Raw genomic sequence first — 21,157 nt, forward strand, 5'->3', positions numbered from 1 at the left:
CCTCGGTGTTCCTTTGTACTCATACTTTCCTATCAAAGGGAGTATCATAGGTTTGCCTGCCCTATTCAAACACTGACTTGTCCGTGTCTGTCATTCTTCACCCCGGTTCTCCGTTCCCTATCTCTCCTCGGGTCCCATCACAAAGGTGAGCCCCTTCCCTTGTGGGACCCTGCTGGTCAGGGAAGTCCATTAAGGAAAACCCCACACCCAGGGAGGCCATTGATAAGAAGATATTTTCCATATTCAGTAAAAGATTTATAGCAGCCCTTCTTGTTATAGCAAGGAATTGGAAACAAAGTAGATGCCCATCATCTGGGGAATGGCTAAGCAAAGTGTGGTATATGGAGATAATGGAAGATGACTGTGCTGTAGGAAATGATGAATGTGAAGCCTACAGAGAAGTCTGGGAAGATCCCCATGAACTGATGCAGAGAGAAGTGAGCAGAGCCAAGCAAACAATTTACAGAGCAGCTCCAACAATGACAATAGAAAGGACAGTCACAAAGAAGTCCCAAGTGATTGTTGCAAAATTATAAAGAACAAGCATGATTCTAAAGCAGAGCTAGGGGAGGGGCTCCCGGCACTCTCCTTTACAGAGGTGGGAGGTCTCTAAGTGTGGTCCATGGCACATGTTTTCACACTTTGGGGATGGATTCATCACTTGGGCTGATTTTTAAAAACTTCTTCCTTTTCTTTCTTTTTTTCCCTTAAAAATCTTATTTGCTAAATGAGATGGCTCTCTGGAGGAGGAGAAATACTGGGGATGTTAAAAAACCCACCACCACCACCTTGAAAATGACATCCATGAAAACTTAGTTAAAACAACAACATGTAGAACCTAAACACTGTCTTCCCTCCCCTCTTTCTTCTTCTTTCTCCTTTGCTATCTTCCTCTTCCCACTATTTCTCCTGCTTAGTCAGCACCTTATTAATTCTCTCACTTGAATTCCTCATCCCTTCATTCATCCTTTTCTTGCTTTGGTCCGATTCATTCTTTCATTCAGCTGGACTCTTTGTTCTGTATTCAGCATTTGGTGAATAAGCTAATGCTTTAGGGGCTCCTTTCTCACCCAACAACTTCTCCATTCGGTCTAGTAAACAATTTCCCAAATACTTAGAGATGGCCCCCTCAGTGGGCAGTGAGTGAGATCATGTTGACAATAGCAATGACGATGACAACAGCAATGAACATTGTTGCCCAGAATCAGCCAGGCATAACATGGATCCATAAAAACCCCAGAAGGCCCTTTTCCATCACTAGCTCCATCTCTAATCAGCCTCTAATCCTCTCCTGGAGATAAAGCAATCAAGGATACTTCCCAGGAGCCAAGAGAGCATGAGCTCACACCTCCTTGCTTAGATTCCACTAGCAAACACCATCATTTTATCCACCTCATGCTTGCTGCAGCCCATCGCATATTCAACAGAAGAAGAATATCACCACACCCTGGATATCCTTTACTTGGTGGACAGATCCTATTTCTAGCCCTTATCTTGACTTCCCCCGTTCTGCTGGGGAAACCATCATCCTTCCAGTTGTCTAGTCATCACGGACAGCCTTTATGTCATCTCTGACTCCTCATTCTCCCTTGCTCTCACATTCCTCATGGCTAATTGTCATTTCTCAGCATTTCTACCTTCACAATATCTCTCGTACACGCCCACTTCACTCAACTCACCCTACCACCATCCTTGGTCAAGTCTTTGTCTCCACAGTCTTGGCCCAGTGCTGTCTACTTGTAACTGGTCTTGGTGATAGCTCTCCAATATATCTCCTCTCCAGTCCCTTTTCTACATCACTGCTCAAGTGCTCTTCCCAAGTAAGTGTGAATCTGATGCCAGAAACCCCTTGGCTGATAGCTTTGGTAGCTAGGTCCTCATTGTCTTGAGGACTTCAGCCTTTCATGACCTGGCTCCAGCTCATCTTTGCAGACCCAGTGAGCATTCTTTCTCAAATCTCTAACCTCTAGCCAAACTGGTTTCCCTGATGGACCTCAAATAGGATGCTTCATTGCCCCTCACCTTAGCTTCTTTGAGGAAATCCTAGGCCCTTTGAAGGCTCACTGCAAGTCCTGCCTCCTTTTTGCTCTACCCAGTTGTTAGGGTCTCCCTCTCCTACCCAGAGAACACCATGAATTTGTTTTGCCACTATTTTGTTTTTTATTTATTTATTTGGAAATATTTTCCCATGGTTACTGATTCATGTTGTCTCCCTCTCCTTTTCCCTCTGCCTTCCCAGATCTGACAAGCACTTCCAGTGGATTATACATGTATTTTCACTCAAATCCCATTTCCATATTATTCATTTTTACAATAGAGCAATCTTTTAAAACCAAAATCCCAAATAGTATACCCATATAACCAAGTGATAAATCACATTTTCTTCTGCCTTTCTGCTCCCACAGTTCTTCTGCATGTGGATGGCATTCTTTCTCCTAAGTCCCTCAGAATTGTCCTGGGTCATTGCATTGCTGCTAGTAGAGAAGTGTATCAGTCTCTGTGTGCAATATTCTCCTGGTTCTGCTCCTCTCACTCTGCATCCATTCCTGGAGGTCATCCCAGTTCACATGGAGTCCCTCCAGTTCCTCATTCCTTTGAGCACAATAGTATTCTATCACCAACATATACCACAATGTGTTCAGCCATTCCCCAATCCCTCATTTTCCATTACCTCTATCTTGTGCTAGATAGGCAGCATTGCAGACTGGAGCAAAAGCTGAACTCAGAGGAAAGATACCAAACCTCTTGACATCCCTGGCAGTAGCTCTCTAATTTCGTCAATAAGGATTGCCTAAGCACAGTGTTACCAGTTACTGTGTTAAACACTAGGGGTAGAAAGAAAGGCAAAAACCATGTGAAGGGAGGCTCTAGAATGAAGACGAGTCAGGAAGGCCTTCCAGTAGAAGGCAAGATTTGGAGGAAGTGGTCATGTAGATGCACTATGGAGGACAGACTAGCTGTGTGCCCGGGGGTGAAAGGATGTGAGCTTCTCTGACATAACAGCACTGCTTCCAGTGTCTCCCACCCAGCTCCTTACCCTGGTGCCTCCATGTACTTTCTTTCCTCCAGGTGGTAGTATATTCACGGGGGGCGTTCCTGCTCTAATCTAGTCTGGGGAGATAGAGTCCAAGACTTATTGTGTGCCAAGGAGGCCCCGGCTAAGACTCCAAAGCCTTGTTATAGGAAAATAGGATACCAGTTATTGTCCTACTTCCCCCATCCCCACCCATTTTCCCTTGGGGGAAGAGATCCAGGATCTTGGCCCCTGGCAGTGTGGACTGTGTCTGGAAAATGATCTCAGATGTGTCTTCTATGATCCTGACTGGCTCATTACCTCCCCAGAATTTAGTTTGCTTTCGATGGAAAATAGACAAGATGATCTAGAAGCATCTCCCCAGCTTTTGTGTTTTATGATGTGGTACATTAGTAGAATTGATGGGTCCCAGAAATAGCTTTGAATTCAATCTTGTTTAAAATTTAATTTTCTTTAAATTTTTTTTTGCGGTTTTCTTATTGTCTCCCTCCTTTCTTCCTTCCCCTATCCCAGAGTTGACAAGCAATTCCACTGGGTTATACACATATTATCACTCATTGAGTCCAATTTTTAAAAAAAATCCTTCCCTTCCATCTTAGAATCAATGCTGTGTATTGGTTCCCAGGCAAAAGAGTGGTAAGAGCTAGGCAATGGGGGTGAAGTGACTTGCCCAGGGTCACCCAGCTGGGAAGTGTCTGAGGCCAGATTTGAACCAAGGACCTCCCTAGGACTCTCCCATCTCTGGGCCTGGCTCTCAATCTTGAAGTCTGAGTCCAATCTTGAAGACTCCCAGAGCTCCTGAAATATAACCCACTCTACCTTGGGACAGCTCATACTTCTAGCAAGACAAAGTTGACTTCTTTGTAAGATACTGCCCATTGCTTCCCATGTACCCCCGAGACCAAGAAGTGGGTGTCTTGAAGAAAGTGATCAGTAGCACCCTCCCCTTCCCCCACCAATATTGTTCTTCTCCTCTGGTCCCTCAGCCGCTGGACATTGTGGATTCCCCCCTTCCCGGTCCTCAGCTGGGCATCTTTCTACACACTCCTCAGCCCCCAAAGGAGCACTTATTGGCGATATTGCTTGCCTGCTCAGGTGTCCCTTAGTGTGGACATGCTCTGGCTGATTGTACAGGGAGCAAACTCTGGGCCCCTCAAAGGCTCCAGGAGGGGAGTAGATGACCCTTTGTCAGGCAGGTGAGGTGGAGACAATCTCAGATGGGCCTTTCTGGCTCTGGGAAGAGCTGGGGGCTTGGAGCCACGAGAGCCAGTATGGGCAAGGAAGAGAAGGCGCCCAAGGAGCCACTGGGCTGAGGTGCTGGAGAGCGGACCCAGCTCTCAAGGGATTGTGGGCCGCCCCTCCTAGATCCAGTCTAGTCTGACACCTGCAGAGGGAACTGGCTCTTGCAGCTTTGGGTGCTTGTGGGAAGGTGGCCCAACAGCAAAAGGCAGGGGGAATTCCTAAACTTGATATTCGTTTGCCTGGGACGGTGCTCGTGTAACCCTCACTGTTTGATGGGTCTTTGGGCCCTACCCGAGCACCCTGAGTGGGGAGCGAACTCCAGACACGGGATGAGGCTGTGTACAGGTGCTACAATGGGAGGCTTCAGAGGCTAGTAGAGAGGGGGAGACAAACAGGCAGGGAGGGACCAGCTAGGAGGTCTTTAGACCCCCCAGGGAGGACTTTTCATCCGTCTTCCCACTCACTTCAGGCTCTAGCAGCAGTCTCGAGGTCACTCAGGGGAGCTCCCTCTCATCCTGCTCAGATGCCCTGCGTCTGGCCCTTCTTCACCCAACAGGTAGACGTGGTCCTCCCCATCGCCTGCACACCTGCCCAGGTCTCCTTGTCCATCTCCACTAGATATCCTGCCATGTCTCTCCTGCCCGGAGAAAGAAGGCATTTACAGCTGATCTCTTTAAGTGCCAATCCAGTGGCTTCTTAGCAGCCCGGCCCTTCTTGACCCCTCTGCCGCCTTTAGCATAATGCAGTGAGGGCTTTGGGTTATTGCCCTCTCCTTGGGGTTCTCCTCTTCCTTCCCCGACTGGCTCTCCTCATCCCCGTGAGCGTCCCCAAGGTGCAGGCCTCCTCCTCTTCTCTCTTTAGACTCCAATATTTCCCTGGGCCCTGATGTTGTTGAACCTGAACAGATCATTTCCCCTCCTCTGTCTCAGTTTCCTCAAATGTAGGTTCCCTTGTTCCCTTCTCCTTCCCTCCTCCCGCTCACTCACCAGACATATACAGTCAGTTGCCAGGTCCTTTCATTTTTGCCCTTGCAATATCTCTTGAATATTCCCCCTTCCCTCCTCTGACAGTGCAAGCCCTTATCTCCTCCATGCCAGACTGTGGCAAGAGCAGTGAGGGTGGGGGTGGGGAGAGCTCTTCCTCACTCAAGTCTTCCCACACCTCAATACATCCTTCACTCAGATGCTAAAGTCCAGGTCTTACTATGTCACCCTTCTGCTCAATAAACTCCAGTGGCTCCCTACTGCCTCCAGAATGAAATAGAAAATACCCTACTTTCTAATCCCAGAGTTCCAGTCCTGCTCTGTATCTAACTTTAATTCTGTTTCTTTTTTTATCAAAATGTTTTTATTTTTGTTTTCCATTCTAAATGCTTTTCTTATCTGCAATGGGAATGTTAGATGCCTTCCCAATAAGATCAAGAGTGAAGCAAGGATGCCCATTATCACCGCTACTATTTACTATAGTATAGAAATGCTCATGGTAGCAATTAGAGAAGCAAGCAAAAGAAATGGAAGGAATTAAAGGAGGCAAAGAGGAAACTAAACTATCACTCTTTGTGGATATGATGTTCTACTTGGAGAATCTGAGAAAATCATCCAAAAAGCTAGTGGAAATAATTAGTAACTTTAGCAAAGTTGCAGGATACAAAACAAACCCACAGAAACCATTAGCATCCAACAAAACTCAGCAGCAGACCCAGGAGAACATTGTACACAGAGAATGATACACTGTGGCATAATTGAATGTAATGATCTTCTCTACTAGCAGCAATGCAATGATCCAGGACAATTCGGAGGAACTTGTGAGAAAGATGCTATCCACATTCAGAGGAAGAACTGTGTGAGCGGAAATGCATTAGAAAAATGTATGATCAAACATGTAATTTGATGGGGATGTGATTAGGGTTTTGATGTTAAAGGATAGCTCTACTGCAAATATGAATAACATGGAAATGGGGTTTGAATAAGGATACATGGATAACCCAGTGGAACTGCTTGTCAGCTTCAGGAGGTGGGAGGAAGGAGCGGGGTGGGGGTGGGGGCGGGGGGATATAAATCATGTAACCATGGAAAAATATTCTAAATTAAAAACGGAAAAAAACCTCAGCAGCAAGAGTCAGAAAGGAAAACTCCATTTAAAATCACCCTAGACAATATAAAATACTTGGGAATCTACTGGCCAAGACAAACACAGGAACTATATGAACACAACTACAAAACACTCTCCACGCAAATAGAACTAGATCTAAACAATTGGAAAAAATATTAATTGCTCCTGGGTAGGACAAGCCAACATAATACTAATGACAATCCTAACCAAACTAATTTACTTATTGAGTGCCATACCCATTGAACTACCAAAAAACCCTATTTTATAGAACTAGAAAAAATTATAACAAAATTCATCTGGATGAACAAAAAGTCAAGAATATCAAGGGAACTAATGAAAAAAAAATGCAAAGGAAGGAGGCCTTGCAGTCCCAGATCTCAAACTATACTATAACCCAGTGGCCATCAAAACAATATGGTACTGGCTAAGAGACAGAAGGGAGGATCAGTGGAATAGACTTGGGGGAAGTGACCTCAGCAAGACAGTCTATGGTAAACCCAATGAGCCCAACTTTTGGGACAAAATCCATTTGCCAAAAAACTGCTGGGAAAATAGGAAAACAGTATGGGAGAAATTAGGGTTAGATCAACACCCTACACCCTACACCAAGATAAGGTTGAAATGGGAATATGACTTAAACATAGTGATATTATAAGTAAATTAGGGGAATGTGGAATAGTTCATCTGTCAGATCTATGGAGTGTAAACCTTAAAATTTCTTAGACTTGTGAATGTTGGAAATTTCACCATTGGAAGGTTTCATGCTTGTAGGGAATTTCATACTGATAGTGGGAACTCTATTGGAATGTGAACCCCATTGGCAAGGGAGGTTCCTCCTCCTCCCTTCTTAAGATTACTTTAGGACAGAAACCTTTTGCTGAACAATGGAAAGGGCTGCAGCATAGATCAAAATTTAATTATTCCAATCTCCACCCTACTCAGGGTAACAGGATTTAGGAAGGGCTGTAGCAAAGGATCAAGATTTAATTATTTGAGAATATGACCTTCAACAGACATGTGCAAAGCCACAGACCTCTGGGCGGTCCTGGGTTAAGCTAGAGCCACCATTGGCACAGGGAAGACATGGACAGTGATTGGTAGATGTGAGAACTGAGGGGAGGGAACTTGGATGTTTTCCTTAAAGATAGCAGGGTCTGAGGACTGGTGGGTAGTTGGAGAGGTTTTGCCCTGAGAGGTTGTGCTCTGAGAAGCTTGCTCTAAAGGAAGCTGGAGGTGGAGGCCCCTGAGACTGTTTCTACATTTTGGTCACGTGAGTGATAGGGACTGATCTCTTTTCTTTGCCTCAGCTATCTAAGGGCTTGGGCCTTTTGGCCCAGCCTAAACAGAAGGGGTATTTAAGCCCTATTCCCTTCTCTCCCCTTTCTCTCTCCCTCTCTCTCTCTATCTCTAATACCTTTCTTCCTCCTGTTTGTAATTAAACTCCATAAAAGGTTGACTGCTGACTTGAGTTTTCATTTAGGAATTACATAGCTGAATTCCTTGGCGGCCTTAAATTAATATATATCAGTCTTTTAAAGTGATTTCCTTGTCACAGGAGAAGGGAAGAATTTGAGACCAAGCAAGAGATAGAGAATATTATAAGATTTAAAATGAAAAATTTTGATTATATTACAAAGGTTTTGACAAACAAAACTAATGCCACCAAGATTAGAAAGGAAAGGGGCAGCTGGGTGGCTCAGTGGATTGAGAGCCAAGCTCAGAGATGGGAGGTCCTGGGTTCCAGTTTGGCCTCAGACTCTTCCTAGCTGTGTGACCTTGGGCAATTCACTTCACCTCCACTGCCTAACCCTTACCGCTCTTCTGCCTTAGAACCAATAGACAGTATTGATTCTAAGATGGAAGGTAAGGGTTAAAAAAAGATTAGAAAGGAAGCAGCAAACTGGGGGGAAAATCTTATAACAAATTTCTCTGATAAAGGTCTCACTTCTCAAATATATGAAGAACTAAGTCAAATTTATAAGAACCCAAGTCATTTTCCAATTGATAAATGGCCAAGGGACATGAATAGGCAGTTTTCACATGATGAAATCAAAACTGTCAATAAACACATGAAAAAATGTCCTAAATCCCTCTTGATTAGAGAAATGCAAATTAAAACAACTCTGAGGTACCATCTTACCCCTATCAGATTGGCCAATATGGCAGTAAAGGAAAATAAAAAATGTTAGAGGGGATGTGGCGAAATTGGGATACTAATGCATTGTTGGTGGAGTTGTGAATTGATCCAACCATTGGCCATAAAAGAATGCATGCCCTTTGATTTAGCAATACCACTACTAAGTCTGTATCCCAAAGAGATTTTTTTAAATGGAGAAGAATCTGTTTGTACAAAAATATTCATAGCTGCTCTTTTTATGGTGGCAAAGAACTGGAAACTAAAGGGCTGTCCCTCAGTTGAGGAATGGCTGAACAAATTGTGGCATATGATAGCAATGGAATGATCCAGGACAATTCTGGGGGACTTATGAGAAAGATGCTCTCCACATTGAAAGAAAGAACTGTGGGAGCAGAAACACAGAAGAAAAACAAGGATTTATCACTTGGCGATTTAGTTATATGACTTGGGGTTTTGGTTTTATAAGACTATACACTTCCTAAAATCAATAATATGGAAAGATGCTTTGTGTGATGATAATATATGTACAAGCCAGAAAAATAAGATAAAATGTCAGAAACTGTTAAAAAAGTAAAAATCAATGCTTTTCCTCCATCCCTCCTACCACTCATTGAGAAGGTAAGCAACACAATATCCATTATACATGTGAAGTCATGCAAAATAGAGTTGGCTATTAGCCATGTTGTGGGGGGAAAGGCACCAAGGGAAAAATGCTCAGAGAGCCTTTTTGGGCATGAAGGTTTGTGGATCACTGTATCGTTCGCTCAGAGTTGCTCAGTTTTCACAGTTGATTTTTGTTACATTATTACCATTTGGTGTACAATGTTCCCTCCTAGTTCTGTTCAGTTCACTGTGCTACCAGGCTTCGCAGGTTATTCTCAAGCCATTCCCTCCATCATTTCCTTTTCTTAAATTATTATCAATTATAACACATTCATTTCTATTAGTCAGGACAGTAGCCACAGAGATTTGAAAAATTGAACTGCGTCTATGTGGGAGACATGCATTTAACCTACAGAAGGCATGCTTCCTTACTGACCACATGAAATCACTTGCCGAAAAGATCCCCTCATGGAGAGCTCAGTCTATGGGTTTGGAACAACTGCTTGAAGTCTTAATATTTTCTGAGTACAAGTGCAACACTTGAAGCAGCCACCTGGTATTTCTCATTTTCGCTAACTAAGCCAGGCCACCTTTTGCTAATTATGTATTTTCTCCAAAAGACAAGGATCCTGCTTTCCACATGGGAACCACTTTGGGTTGAATTGAATTGGATCCATTGTTCTAAATACCAGGTCTCCAGAAATACTTTCCACCTTAATTTGTTTTGTTTCAGCAACTGGGAAAAGGATCTATTCGGAAAGACCCAAGATTTAATTTCATTCTGCATAGTTCTGTCTTTGATCAGCAGCATGGGGAAAATGGAAGTCCACCAAAGCCACAAACTGAATGTCTGGCATTTGCCTTTTTTTCCATCAGTAGTTCAGTGTCCCCGGTTAGGGCCCTCAGATGATGAGTGAGGACAGCTCTCCAGTGAAGAAGGAACCTAGTCCTGTGCTGAGAGGGAAGAGGAGGCCCATTGTGGTGCCGGTAGTTTGCGGAGAGAAGAGAAGGTTCAGGAATAGATGCTGTGGGGCATGTTGAAAGAGGTCTTCCTTTTTTCTCTAGCTCCTGACATAAGGGAACACTGGGCACTGTCTCCCTGACCTCCTATCACATATTCTCCCAAGACTTACATATAGCAGCCTGATTACATCCACCATGTGCTTTGCCATTGCTTTCTGACAGTCCCTGGAACTAACAACAATCTCCAAGGAACAATAATGGAGGGGCCTTTTTAATAGCCTGCAAGCTTAGTCTATGGCTTTATGTATTGGAAAACTCTGACCCTAGGGGCCAATAGGCGATGAGGCAAGGCCTGTGGTCCTGAGTCCAAGGGCCCTAGGAAAAGCAACGTCCCTCAGGCCAGACCTTATAGCCATCATTGAGCAGAAATCTTTATGGGGAGGGGACTGAACCTTCCCATCAACACCAGCAAGAATTATTGACCAACCAGAATCTACAAGAAAGAACACTCTCCACATGCAGAGAAAGAACTGTGGGAGCAGAAACACCGAAGAAAAACAAGTGCTTGAATACATGGGTCGCTGGGATATGGCTGGGGATGGAGACTCCAAATGATCACACTGGTGCAAACACCAACAACAGGGAAACAGGTTCTGATGAAGGACACAAGTAATACCCAGTGGAATTGCGTTGGCTGTGGGAAGGGTGGGACCAGGGGAGGGAGGGAAATAATGTGATGATTGTAACCAAGGAATAATGTTCTAAGTTGACTAAATAAACTAATTCAAATGGAAAAAAAAGAATTATTGACCAACTGCCACCAACAGGTGGATGGGTTCAGGAGCCCCAAGACTGGTAGCAGCTCCACAGCAGAAACTGAGATGATTTTATCAATGGGAAATGACATCAGAGAAGAGGCCTGAGCAGCAACTCTGCTGCTCTGCCCTAAGGATAACTGGCCCTTGATTTCCATCAGACTTGTAGCCAGAGCCTTCATTATGTGCTGTCTCCCTTTTTGGAGTGTGAGGTCCTCAAAACAAGGACCAACTGATTTTTCTCCTTGGATACCTGGGCACATGGTAAGCACTTAATATAGTCAGCCCTTGCTATATTGTGGTTCACTTATGGTGGCTTCACCATTTGGCAGGTTGAAAAAAATCTAATTCTGTATTGAGGAGTTACATTTATTGCCACACCCTACTGGCTGATGGAATGAAAGATGAGCAACCCCAGCACTATATCTATCTATCTATCTATCTATCTATCTATCTATCTATCTATCTATCTATCTATCTATTTGTCTGTCTATCTGTCTGTCTGTCCATCCATCCGTCCGTCTATCTATCTATCTACAAATATAATGCTGCTACTTTGCAGATTTTCACCTATTGCGGGGGTCTCTGGAACAGAACTCCCAGATAGGTGAGGGACTACCGTAAATGCTTCATTCATCCATTAACAATAGGTTTGGATTTCAATCCTGCCTCTGACACAACACCAACCTTTGGTTCTCTGAAGTCCATTTAGCTGAAATATTCCACTTACTCAAAATGGTGGCAGTGATAGTATGCTTACCCCCAGGTCCCTCACCCTCACTTCTCAAGGAGGTCACTAGTGTGCTCATGCTCATCATCTTCTTCTCTCTCCTCCACCTCAGCTCCTTTCCTTAGACTAGGCACTTTGACTATTCACACGAATCTCCCTCAACCTCCCTGATGTCCCATTTCCTCAGCCTTCTTAAATCCTTGCCTGTTCCTTGCCTCCACTTCAGCCACACACTGTGGCACCCCAGGATCACTAAGTGTTCAACTTACCTAATTACAAACTCTGACGTTCTTCTGTGTGACCATAGCCTCTGTGTCTCTCCTTCTAGATCTCTTTTGCCCCTCAGGTAGACCTCCAACCCCTCTGCTCTTTGGGACTTTCTCAGCCTGTTAAGCTTGCTCTGTCTTCTTTTCCCTCCCTCTCTAACCTCATGCCAACAGTTGACCATTTTGACCTGACACTGTTCTGGGCTCTGGAATCCATAATCCCCTTGTTCTGCTGTCAAACCTTAGGACTCCCACCACCTGTCTCTTTCACTCCTCCTCACCAGCCACTGAATGGATCTGGAGGGAAGCATTGCAACCATGTTGACTGAGTCCACTCCAGATTTGTGTTAGCCAACCTCATTGAAGCAAAGCAGTCCTCTTTCTTCCACTGATTGAGAAGTTAAGAAGAATAAAAACTTTACAGATATGTATAGGCATGCCAAGAAAATTTCTACATTAGCTGCACTTCAAGAAAAGAAAAGAAAAAGAAAGAGAAAGAAAGAAAGAAAGAAAGAAAAGAAAGGAAGGAAGGAAGGAAGGAAGAAAGGGAGGGAGAGAGAGACAGAGAGAGAGAAAGAGAGAAAGAAAACAAAGGAAAGAAAGAAAGAAAGGAAGGAAGGAAGGAAGGAAGGAAGGAAGGAAGGAAGGAAGGAAGGAAGGAAGGAAGGAAGGAAGGAAGGAAGGAAGAAAAAGAAAGAAAGAAAAAAAGAAAGAAAGAAATCTGTTTCAATCTGCCCTCTAAGTTTTATCATCTTTCTTTCTGGAGGTAGAGAGCATGTTGGGATTGTGGTGGGCCATTGTATTGACTGGAGTTACTCAATCTTTCAAAGTTGAATATTTTTATAATATTGCTGCCACTGTGTACAGTGTTCTCCTGGTTCTGTTCATTTTTCTCTACATCAGTTCACACAAGTCTTCCCAGGATTTTCTGAAATATCTCCCTAGACATTTCCTATAGCACAATAGCATTTCATCACAATTGTATACCACAGTCTATTCCGTAATCCTCAGGTGATGGGCATCCCTTCAATTTCTGATTCTTGCCGTCACAAAAAGTTGCTAGAAACGTTTTTGTGCTTGTAGGTCTTTTCCCTTTTTCTTTGGTCTCTTTGGAGTATAGACCCAGTAACAGCACCAGTGGGTCAAAGAATATGAATAGTTTAATAGCTTTGGGGACATACTTCCAAATTGCTTTTCAGAATGATTGGACTAGTTCACAGCTCCAGCAGTGTATTAGGGTACCTTTCCCCCCACATTCTCTCCAGCATTTGTCACTTTTCTTTGGTCATCTTAGTCAATCTGATTAGTGTGAGGTGGTACCCCAGAGTTATTCCAATTTGCATTTCCCTAATTATTAGTGATTTGGAGCATTTTTTCACATGGCTATTGATAGCTTTGATTTCTCCTTCTGAAAGCTGCCAATTTACGTATCCTTTGTTGGTTTATCAATTGGGGAATGGCTCTTATTCTCATAAATCTGACTCAGTTTCCTATATATTCGAGAAATGAGACCTTTATCTGAGAAATTTGCTGCAAAGATTCCCCCTGCCCCCATATTCTGCTTTTCTTTGAGATGTGTTGGTTTTTATGCAAGACCTTTTCAATTTGATGTATATCTATTTTACCTCCTGTTTGGGCATGAACTCTTTCTCTTTCCATAGATCCGACAGGACATTCCTTCCCTGCTCTACCAATCTGCTTATGTCACGCTTTGTGTCTAAAACACAAGCTCATTTGGAACTTACCTTGGGACATTACAGGAGGTGTTAGTCTAGTTTCTTTTTTAAAAGTTTCTTTATTTAATGAATGAATTTAGAATCTTTTTCCATGGTCACATGATTCATGTTCTCCCCTCCCGTAGCCGATGCACAGCTCCACTGGGTTTTACATGTGTCCTTGATCCAGACCTATTTCCATAGTATTATTATTTGCACTGGGGTGATGGTTTAGAGTCTCCATCCCTGGTCATATCCCCATCAAACTCATACCTCGTTTCTACTGGACTACTTTCCAGTTCTCCCAGCAGTTTGGTCAAATAGTGAATTCTTGGCCCAGACCTGGGATGTCGGATTTATTAAACACTAATAATAATAGCTAACATTTCTATCATGCTGACTAGGGGCCAGGTGCTAATTTACAATTACTATTTCATTCGATCCTCACAACAACACTGGGAGGGGAAGTTCTTTTATGGTCCTCATATTATAGATGAGGAAACTGAGGCAAACAGAGGTGAAGTGACTTGTCCAGGGTCACACAGGTAGTCCATGTCTAAGATTTGATCTGAACTCTTGGCTTCCTGACTCCAGGCCTAGCACTTGATCCACTGTGCCACCTACAGGGTCACCCAGCTGGGAAGTATCTGAGGCCAGATTGGAACCCAGGACCTCCCATCTCTAGGCCTGGCTCTCCATCCACTGAGCCACCCAGCTGCCCCCAGGGTTTTCTTTTCAAACCCGAATGGGTATTTGTGTTTTGTCTGAAGGTTTTTCTGTATCTTTCAAAACAATTAACATGATTTTTGTTATTAATATGGTCAATGATGCTTAAGTTTGATTGAACCAGCCCTGCCTGCTAGACCTTTGTCTCCTGATTAGTATCTCTGTGTCCCTTTGAACCACCAGCTAGTCATTTTCTTTAGGTGTGGATCTGATCACAGGACTCCCAGTAGCCTCTGGGGCAAAATACAATTTCTTTCCAGTCTCCTTAGGCTTTACTTCCCCTACTGTATCCTGCGATCCAGTCAAACTGGCCTTCTTTCTGATGCATCTGTCTCCCCCGTTTCCCACCTCCATGCCTCTCCAGGAACTTTTCTATATCTAGAATGCCCTCCCTCCTCCCTTCCCCTTTGTAGAATCCCTCCTCCCAGACTGCTTCAATGTTGAGCTACTTTGGGAATGTCTCTGGGTGTTTAGGTTGTTCTCTGGCCTCGTACGAGCCTGGCCAGAGCTGCCTGCATATCGCCATTCCTCAGGCTGTAGATGAAGGGATTCACTGTGGGTGTGATGACCGTGTACATGACAATGGCCACCGTGTCCCCAGCTGCAGCTGAGCCAGGGTCTGTGGGGCACAGATATGCCCGGATCACTGTCCCAAAGAAGAGGAAGACCATGGTGAGGTGGGAGCCACAGGTGGAGAAGGCCTTGCGCCTCCCTTGGGCCGATGGGGTCCTGAGGATGGCCAAGGCAATGTGGACATAGGAGAGCAGAACAAGGGCAAACGGGGCCAGGATGACAGCACCCCCCAGGGTGAGCAGCACCAACATGTTAGTCTGTGGGTTGGAGCATGATGCTTGCATGAGGGGCCCCAAGTCGCAGAAGAAGCCCGGGATGGTTTTGTCAGTGCAGAAGGAGAGCTGGGCCATGAGCAGAGTGTGTGTCAGGGCTACCAGGCTGGTAAGCAGCCAGCAGGTGGCCACCAGGAAGACACAGCGGGTGGGGCCCAGGGTGGTGGCATAGTGAAGCGGGTAGCAGATGGCCACATAGCGATCGTAGGCCATCACAGCCAAGAGGAAGATGTCCAGGTCCCCGAAGGTCAGGAAAAAGTAGAGCTGGGTCAGGCATCTGCAGTAAGAGATGCTTCTGTCCTGCGTTCCCAGGCTCACCAGCAGGTTGGGCACTGTGGTAGAGACAAAGCAGGCGTCAGCCAGAGAGAGGTGGGCCAGGAAGAAATACATGGGCTTGTGCAGATGGGCGTCCAGCAAGATGGCCACGGAGATGAGCAAGTTCCCAGTCAAAGAGACGAGATACAGCCATGAGAAGAGGCCAAACAAGGTCCACCCGTGGCTGGATTGCTCTGGAAGACCTTGGAGGATGAATTGGACAAGGTGAGTTTGGTTGCCTTCAGCCATGAGTTGCTGTGCAATTCATGGAACTGTCCCCTTCAGGCCCAGCAGATGGACCAATGAATTCCCTTCCTGAATGAGAGACAATTGAGAGCCATTAGTAGAATTGGGTGCTCAATTGGAGCCAGAAGTGGAGCCAGAAGGTGACTTTTCTGGAGGGGGAGAAAGAAGACCCAAGAGGGAAAGGAGTTTGTCTGAGATCACACGTACATGTGCATACACACACACACACACACACACACACACACACACACTTCTGCGTCTTTTACTACCCAAATCAAGAAGCATTTGCTTGGCTCGTCCTCCTAGTGAGAAGTGGCCCTTTCCTTTTCCACACCCCATCCCCACCAGTGTGCACTTTTCACATTCTTTCTCCCTGGACCGGTGGAACCAGAACTGCCTGGATGAATAAACAAAGAGGCAGCGAAATAAACCTGGAGTCAAGAAGATCTGGCTTTCTTGCTACTACCTGGATGTATGAACGTTTCGTTTCCCTCAGCCTCGGTTTCCTCATTTGTAAAGTGGGATCACTTAAAGCAGCTATTTGCAGACACTCCAATGAGACACAACTTCCAGTCTTGGCAATGACAATGAAGAGTGGGCAGCTGATGCCCCCCTTCGTTAGCCTTTCTGCTGCTCTGTTTGGCTCCTCTCTGGCCCCGAGCCAACTCACAGAGACCTGGGCTGGGCTCAGTCCCTCCTGAGATTCCACGGAGGGGGGTCATATTACTGAATGTGAGCAGGACCCTCCCCCACTCCCTAGCAAAGTTTCTTGCCTCCCCCGCCACCAGGACGGTAGCGACTGCGGCCCTTAATTCTCTGTGCCACCGTGGGTCCACATCTCCCCCAGCTGCCTGTGAAGCGAAGGTTGGAGACTGGGCCTGGGCCCAGGAGTTGGCGAGGCTGTCCCTAACTTGCTGTGTGACTCTAGCCACGTCTCTTCCTCTCTCTGAGTCTCTGTTTTTGCACTAGTGCATCTCAAAACCAGCCCCAGCTCAGAGATCCTGAAGCTGGAGAATGATGGAAGCCTTGAACGTAACCTCAGGTTGGGGCTCAGGGGAGGGGAATGAGTCCTTGTGACTGACACGGTGAAAGCTGCCTATTGGATTTCTGCTTGGTTGTGGAGGGAAGGACTAGAAGCACCTGAGGGGGAGTTAGAAGGAGGCAGAGGTAGGCCAGATGTTGGGTAAAACTTCCCAATAATCCATGCAGCCTGAAAGTGGAATGAGAAACCTCAAGAGGTAGTGAGCTCCCTGTTAGTGGAGGCTCAAGTGAAGAGTCATCTGTTTGAGGTATTATAGAGAGGATCCCTGCTCTCCTAAGGCTGAGCTTCTTAATGCCCCTCGGGGTCCCTTCTCCATCTGCCATGGATTGGGGAGAAAGTGACACTTCCTGGGATTATCACCCAGTATGGAACAGAAGAGACGGGAGGCATCTCCCCAGCCCTCCTTGGGTGGGGCAGGCCCTTTCTAGTCTCTGACCTCCTCAGCTGCCCATGGACTGGGGGAACAATCAAAGGAGAGTAGAGACAGATGGAAGGCCAAGGTGGATATAGAGAGAGAAAGGGCCCTGGAGCCATTGAGGCAGCCATGCATGAACCCCAGAAAGCAAATGTTGGTACAGGCTACAGACTTTAAAATACGCCCAAATGTCGCTCTAGCTGGCTATATATGTATGTATCTGCTGGTTATCTCTACTCATCCACGAACCCAGCTGAGCAATCCTCTCAGAGGCTTTCCAGCTGGAAAGACCCTTGAGATCATTGGGTCTAGTCCCCTCATCTTACAGATGAAAAGACTGAGACCTCCAGGGGTGAAGTGACTTCCCCGAGGTCAAATAGCTAATGGAGATGCGTTCTACTCTGCCCCATTTCTCAAGAAGCTTCAGGGACTCCCTGTCGCCTCTGGAAGGAGAACTTGGACCCTCCAATTTGGGATTCTGAGTCCATCTGAATCTGGCTCCAGTTGGTCTTTCAAGGGTTATTGCTCTCCATTCACACCCTCTCCATCCAGCTGAAGTGTTCTACTTGCTGGTCCCCAAAGTTGGCATTCACCTCCAGGTGCCAGGCATGTGGAGAAGGCCAGATGTCTGGTGTGAGAGAAAACGAGGTCCCCATTCCTGGAAGTGCTTGAAAGAAACGTTGCACAGTGGGAAGTGCCTGAGACTTTTGAGTTGGAAGACCTGAACTCAGGACTTCGTAACCTTGGCTCTTAGCTTCTGGATCTCTAGAATGAAGGGGCCTCGTGGGGTGAGGCCGATTTGAAGGCTGCCCCCCCCAAGGAAGGGATTCTTGACTGCCCAGGGAGGACTGGACTGAATTCAATCCATTAAACCTTGACTTGGGGCATCCAGAGCCCCAAGATCCCTTTTAGACTAGGAATTACACTGGCGGCAAATGCCACGGACTTGGAGTTCCAGACCCTGGATTTGAATCATACCTCAACTACTTCCTGCCTGTATGACCTTGAACTGTTCACTTCATCTCTATGGTCCTCACTTTCCTCATTTGTTGAATGATGGAGCAGAACTACATGGCCCCTGATCTTCCTTCCCTCCCTAAGCTCTATCAGGCTGTGGTCACAGAAAGTTCAAGGAGAGAGGCTGGATTTGGCTGCAATGTGGGTCAGTCCACATTGATTAAGTGCCCGCTGTGTGCCAGGCTCTGAGCTCAGCACCGGGGATAATAAAAGACGTGGACCAGTTACCAACAAGATGGCTTTGAGGGAAAGGCTGCATTCTGGGAGGGACTGGGATGTAGGTAACAAGTCCCCCACACGCCTGGCTCCTGGCCCGTGAGGAGTCCCCCTATCCTGCCCTCATACAAGCAAGCCTGCCTCTCCCTCCCTCTACCCAGACGCCAACCACTGACCTTTGTTCTCTCACTCAGTTCTTGCCATCTCAGGCATGCTGCTTTGTGACGGCCCTTTCTTCTTAGTCACACTGAATGGTAGAACTTCATTATCTGGTAGGGGAGGGCAGCAGGGAAGAGGAAGAGCCCTGGGTTTAGAGGCCACTCACTATCTATAGGACCTTCCCCAGGCTGGGCCTTTCTCAGCTTCCTGGCTCCGACCCTCCTTGGATGGTCTCAGTGCCTCCCTAGATAACTCTGTGAGGCTGGAAGTAGTAGGAAATTGGGGTGTCGGTCCTCATTGGTGGGTCCAAAAGAAGCCAAGCCTGGATCTCTGTGTCTACCCTGTACTCTGAAAGCCCCAAGTAGCGAAGGAAGGCACTGGGAGGAGTGGCTTGGGGACCACCTTCAACAAGGGTAAACTGAGGCCCAGTGAGGGCCACTAGCTTCTTGGCTCTACTGCCCATGAGGCTAAGTGGCCACCCTGCCAGATGAATGCCAGAGACCCTGATTTGTACTCCTGCCTACCAACGAGAAGTGCCCCAAGTCGTGCCCTGGTGACTGACTGCAGGGGGGACACACAGACATTCCTTGCCTCTGCTGCTTCCTCACCCCACCCCCTCTGCTCCTGAACCTCTGATAAAGCTTCGGTGGAGGGCATGTTCCACAGTCCTGTCCTTCCTTCTTTTCTCTCCTCCGCTGGCTGGGTCCCTAGTGAGGAGCTGGCCAGGGACCTCCTGCCTTTCCAGCCCTCTACCTGCGTCCAATTACTGGTCTTCCATGAGCCAGACGCTAAGGGACCATCTTTGGTCTGGGGAGCTCATTAATGTGCCCCTGTCTGCCCATGGGCACCGCTCCCAGGATGGTGGTGAGAGCATGGTCGTGTGGGGAAGCCTCACCTTGGAGAGGAGCCATCAGGGCCTCCTAGTTCCCCTGTGATGCTTCACTATTTCGTGCCACTGTTGCTCAGTGGTTAGCCCAGGCACTTCCCCTTGCCAACCCGGGTTGGAATTCTTGCTAGCCTACTGGGCCTTTGAGAGTTGTTCTGGCTCAGAGATTCAGCATCCTGGAGCCATGGGGAAGGGGGCAAAGTTCAGTCAGCACCCTCAGTCCTGGTGGGCCTGGGCCTGGAGCAGGGGGAGGAGATGTGGAGCAGAGAAGCCTTCCTGAAGTCCCTCTCTGATTTCTCATCTTGGGATGTAGGAAAGGAACTGCCCTGGAAGGACCAACAGAGTGATGTAGGGAGACTCCTGTCGATTTGGCCTGCAGGCTGATGGGATGGGGCTGGGCGATCCCTCCTGATTCTCCGGCTCTTGGCTTGGGGTTGCTGCCCATCGCGAGCTCTGTTTCTGGCAGCCTCAACAGGAGCATCTCCTGGGCTGCCTGCTCCACCTGTGGGCAACTTTCAGGAGGAGGAGCCGAATCTGCTCTATGCCCCATACATTCCAGCTGGGCTTCTTCTTCTGAGGATGGGCCTTCAGGGATGTGGGGTGAGGGGGCGAGGATTTCAGAACCACGGACAAGGCCTAGAGGAGGTCACCCACTGGGTGAGAAAAGGCAGATTTGTTTCTTCTTCCAGAACCAGGGACCTTGGAGACTAGGCAGAAGACTTAGTGGAACCCAGGGGGCCACCCGCCTCACAGGGAGCAGGCATTCCAAGGCAAACTTTCCAGGGTTAGCCCTGGCCTACAGGATAACATCCAAAGAGGTCTCCCACAATGCAAGGTGGGGCCAGCCTCTCTCCTCAGGTGTACCCTGTGCTCCCACTGTTCCCCATGCCCAGGGTGCCACCTCCATTCTCGTCAGTTGACATCTTACCTCCATTCTTCCAGGCCTCGGTCAGATGCCACCTCATCCAGAGTCTTCCCTGATCCTTTACACTCACTTCTGTCTCTTTGGAATGAATGAATGAATGGCCTCTCCCTTGGCTTGACTCGACTTGATCTGCCCCTGGCCTACTCATGTACCTGGTTCTGGCTTTTGTATCTCCCCAGGCCCATCTGGTCCAAAGGAGGTGTGGCAAGTTGCCCAAGGCCACCCTGCTAGTAACTCGTGGAGCTGGGGAGTTGGGCACAGGACAGGAATAAAGGGAGAAGCTGAGGGCATTCCAAAGAGTGGCGAACTGTCTCTGTATTGAGAAAAATGCTGTCCTGGGCAAACACACACAAATAGCCATCTGTCCACAGATCACACGTGAGTAGGAGGCTTCCTACAGTGAGAAAGGAGTTAGGCTGCAGGTTCTCAGAGGGCCCCCCTAGCTCACCTCTCACTTGTGCTCCCAAGACTTACAGTGACAGGGAACTCACCACTTCACAAAGCAGCTCAAAGCAGGAATGTGCTATTCTGCCTCTTTCAGCCATCATTCCTGGTTCTAGAACTAGACTAGACTAGTTTTAACCCCCCCCTACCCCCAGCGACTTGGAAGACATGGGGGAAAGCCAAAAGGCTCACGTGAGAATGACGGCCATCTCAGAGGTTTTCCTTTGAACCTCATGGGACGCTTCCTTGGGCTGTGACTTTGGTAAGATTTCGTTTGGCCAATTACAGGGAATGCCAATTTTCC

General features: G+C 46.9%; 1 protein-coding gene across 1 annotated transcript; it reads right to left on the reverse strand.

Moving 5' to 3' along the window:
- Nucleotides 1-14,813: 14,813 nt before the first annotated feature.
- On the reverse strand, nt 14,814-15,752 carry LOC100017583 (olfactory receptor 1P1-like). The gene has a single exon (XM_001371062.5). It carries the CDS (start codon nt 15,750-15,752, stop codon nt 14,814-14,816), a length of 939 nt encoding a protein of 312 aa, XP_001371099.2.
- Between the last annotated feature and the right edge of the window lie 5,405 nt (nt 15,753-21,157).

This window comes from Monodelphis domestica, chromosome X (assembly GCF_027887165.1).
Source record: "Monodelphis domestica isolate mMonDom1 chromosome X, mMonDom1.pri, whole genome shotgun sequence".
Taxonomy (NCBI): Eukaryota; Metazoa; Chordata; class Mammalia; order Didelphimorphia; family Didelphidae; genus Monodelphis; species Monodelphis domestica.